We start from the raw sequence: 3,530 nt of genomic DNA on the forward strand, positions 1-3,530 counted from the left end.
ATTATTTCTGACATTTTGAATTGAAAAAGCTTCCTGGATGGAAAGCGAAACATTTTCAAACAGCGGATTTTATTTATTTAACTTTTTTGGAATGACTATGACCTGAATGACTGAGAATCTTCACCAGCATAATGCAGAGAAAACATTACAAAATGCTAAGGGAACTTTTAAGTTTGTTTTTTGCACTTATTAGAAATATTTGAACCTGAAAATAAAGTTTCCTTCTTCAAAGAATAGATGTGATATATATTTTTAAACAGTATCAGATAAGATGTCAAATAATCGACCTGATTGACAGAAGACAAAGCAGCCAAAGATGTAATCATCCATCATTCCATTTTATTCACAGCAGGATTGAAAATCACGGCGGTTTGGACTCTCATACGTGCTCCTGGACTCAGGCGTTCCCTCTCCCATGCAGACACACAGTGGTATGGTAGGCACTCGGCTCTGATGCGTGGTCTCTAACAGCCGTTCGTAAAAGAGGCACTTCTGAAGCAAACAGTGATGAGCGTTCATGCTTTCAGCGTCAAACAGGAGACAGATGTGCTCAGATGTTTTCCAGTTCACCGATTTCAAACTGGCAGCGAACGCACAGCAGCACACATCCCTGTCAAATGTCGAGTAGCTTCCTCTCCCTGGATTTCGATGCTTTTGTCTTTGTGGGAGAGCGAAGCGCCTCTAGTTTCCCTCTCACTGATTGTACAGAGGCAGGGAAATGCCCCGCTACTGAACGAAACACACCGAACCATAAAAATGTGGGGATTTAATCCGACCCCATCAACTGTTTCACAATTTTCCAGTGAAAAGCCACTAATAGCGGTCGCAGACAGCGTTTTTGTCGGTGTGACAGTTAGCCCTCACCTGTGACTGATTACTCTGCCTTCTTTAAATTTCTACCATCATTTTAGCCTGAATAGCAGCCGGCTAAAAACCCTGCTGAATGATTGGTTACGCAGCAGAATCCCAACATCACTACACTGTTTTGCTTTGGTAAAAACGGGGCGAAGCTGAGGTTTCTGATGCTTTCACAGTCGAGATGTTTTAACTTCTTCAGGTTTTCCCCCCAAAGCTGCTTGTTTGTTAGTATAAAAAGTAAGAAAATCCCCTTTACCGTCACAGCCAGTTAAGAAAAAAGTCAGAAAAATAAATTAGCCCACCATCCGTCCGTCCTTCCTCCCATTAACCCGCTCCAATAATTTACTAGTATTTCTGTTGAACTGCACACAGTGGGATGAGGTGGTGATAGTCTGCAGGAGGCTCCAGCCTGCTGCCTCTCCGCTCCTACAATAGTGTTTTTGGTCCCTGCAGGGGGCCCCGTCCACCCCCGCCCGCTCCCGGCCAAGGTCGCCCCTCCGTTCTGGGTGCGGCGAATTGTTTGATCTGGAGGTTCCGATCCTCCATCACCTCTTCTGCTCCCAGATCTCAGCCATGTTTAGGTCGAGTCTTTCGAGGCTCTTCAGGGCCTGGATGTTCTCGGTGTAGAAGGCCACGTCCACAACAACAAGCCTGCGAACAGTTTACACCAAGATTATTCCAGGAAATCAGGATTTATTTCCAATGAGCTACTGAGAACGCTAGAAATGTTTTTGCACTGAGGCAACGTAAACAGTTTTCTAGCAGACAGACAGACAGGGACCCTTGTTGCTAACGCAGCTGGATGGTCTCAGGCTAGTTTGTCCAAACAAAACCATGGAAAGTTCAGACATGAAAATGGGTCACAGGTGAAAAAGGTGAGAAGGGTAGCTAAGGCGGTAATCACGAAACGCCTGTACCGTTTAGTTTAAGAGCGCTCGTCTAGTTCGCCAATAAAATAAAGATGCTGGACAGGATGATGCAAAATATTTATACATCAGGGAGGAATTTCTAACCAGTCGATCCCTTCAAAGGCAAAGAAAATCTTTATCTTAAGACTATATCTGATCTTTTCAGGCTTTCCCTCTTTTTTTATCCTTTTTATGATAAAATACCCCTCCACCACTTATGGTAAAAATTTAGCCAGGTATAGTCACTTTCTTTTAGTTAAATTATTTCTGGCTGCTGCAACAACTTCAGAACTTCTTGATGTAAGATATGAAAAAAAAAAAAGAGCAGTTATTTGAACTCTGGATGAACGAAAAGTAAACTTATTAATCTACTGATTTTGCAGAAAATGTTCATGGTTTTATTACTGTTGAATNGATTTTGCAGAAAATGTTCATGGTTTTATTACTGTTGAATGGCTTTCTGAACGAGCAATACTCAACATCATGAAAACAACAGATCCGTTTATTATTCTCCAAGGAGTTACACAAACTCTAACCATAAGTAGACAGCAGCTACGTGTTTCTAGTTTTCTAATATTGGAGATTTTAGATATTCTGATACTCCTCCTTTGGCTGATGTCTGATATCTATATCAGATCAGGAAACCCCTATGAACTTTCTTAAAAAAAACAAAAAAAAAACATGTAAACTATGAAAAGAAACAAACCAAACACATCATGAAAATACAAAACATTTACATCTAATTTGATTTAACAGAAATAGAGAAACTATGAGTGAGAACAAGTAGAGGGAGGTCTGTGTTTTTCATAATGGTCTATAATTAAAACACTACAGTAAAGAAATGAAATATTTTAGATAAATTACAGGTATTACTTTGGAAGAAATCAAAGTTTTACATCAATCTTTATGAAGAAAGAAAAGAAAATCAGAAAATTAGACTAAGACCTAGTGGTAAGGACTTAGAGCTTTGAATCCTGAGGTTGTGAGTTCGAGCCCCATTCACACTGACTGCCACTCTGTGTCTCTGAGCAAAGAACCTTAACCCCACACTGCTCCTCAAGGGGATGGGTTAGATGCAGAGGTAAATTTCTCCATTATGGGATCAAAAAAGTTCAATTATTAATATTAATATTATTATTAAAGCATTTCTCCTTCCTGTCTGGAGGCGAATTTCGTTTACAGAGTTTATCAAGAGGCAGGTGTAGAGAACTGAGGTCATGGCTGATGTTAACGAAGCCTTCAGACAGAAATAAAAAGCTGGGTAATCGCAGATCTGACATCTTGCGCCTGTGACTTGACTACGAGTACGCTGGTCTGACAGGGTTTGCTGATCTAACAGAACACGGCTTCCTTTTTTAACCAAAGTCATCATAAAACTATTTTTGGAATAAATCCGACACCTAATCCCAACTTGGTAACAGTCCACTTTGCCATTAAGCACCAATATCTGCCTGGACCAAGGCAAACACCACAGAGAACCATCAACCCAGAACTGCGTGTGTGTCGCAGTTAACGCACATAACCCCATCCGCAGACACTCTGGTGCACCTCCCCAAAATTATAGGTGACTGCAGACAGTGCTGCAGATAGCATAGCAGGGAGGAGATAAAGGAGGCCTCTGATTGGTTAATTCTACATTCGCTCTACATTATGCGTGTTTCCTGTTTGGACAAAGATTACTAATAGGAATAAGGTGAGTTTGTTACCCATGCTGCGGTCCTCCATCATTACTGACCCCGAGTCGAGCCAGCTGCCTCTTCAGGT

The 3,530-nt window shown here is 41.3% G+C and overlaps 1 protein-coding gene across 1 annotated transcript in view; it reads right to left on the reverse strand.

Annotated features, from left to right (window-relative positions):
• Nucleotides 1-747: 747 nt before the first annotated feature.
• Nucleotides 748-3,530, reverse strand: part of vps54 (VPS54 GARP complex subunit) — a 38,992-nt gene continuing 36,209 nt past the window's right edge. Inside the window, 2 exon segments of the mRNA XM_015380938.1 lie at nucleotides 748-1,509; nucleotides 3,473-3,522. Coding sequence (XP_015236424.1) covers nucleotides 1,404-1,509; nucleotides 3,473-3,522 — 156 coding nt within the window. The 3' untranslated portion in view covers nucleotides 748-1,403.

The sequence above is a fragment of the Cyprinodon variegatus genome, unplaced genomic scaffold, assembly GCF_000732505.1.
Source record: "Cyprinodon variegatus isolate N-32 unplaced genomic scaffold, C_variegatus-1.0 Scaffold225, whole genome shotgun sequence".
Classification (NCBI taxonomy): Eukaryota; Metazoa; Chordata; class Actinopteri; order Cyprinodontiformes; family Cyprinodontidae; genus Cyprinodon; species Cyprinodon variegatus.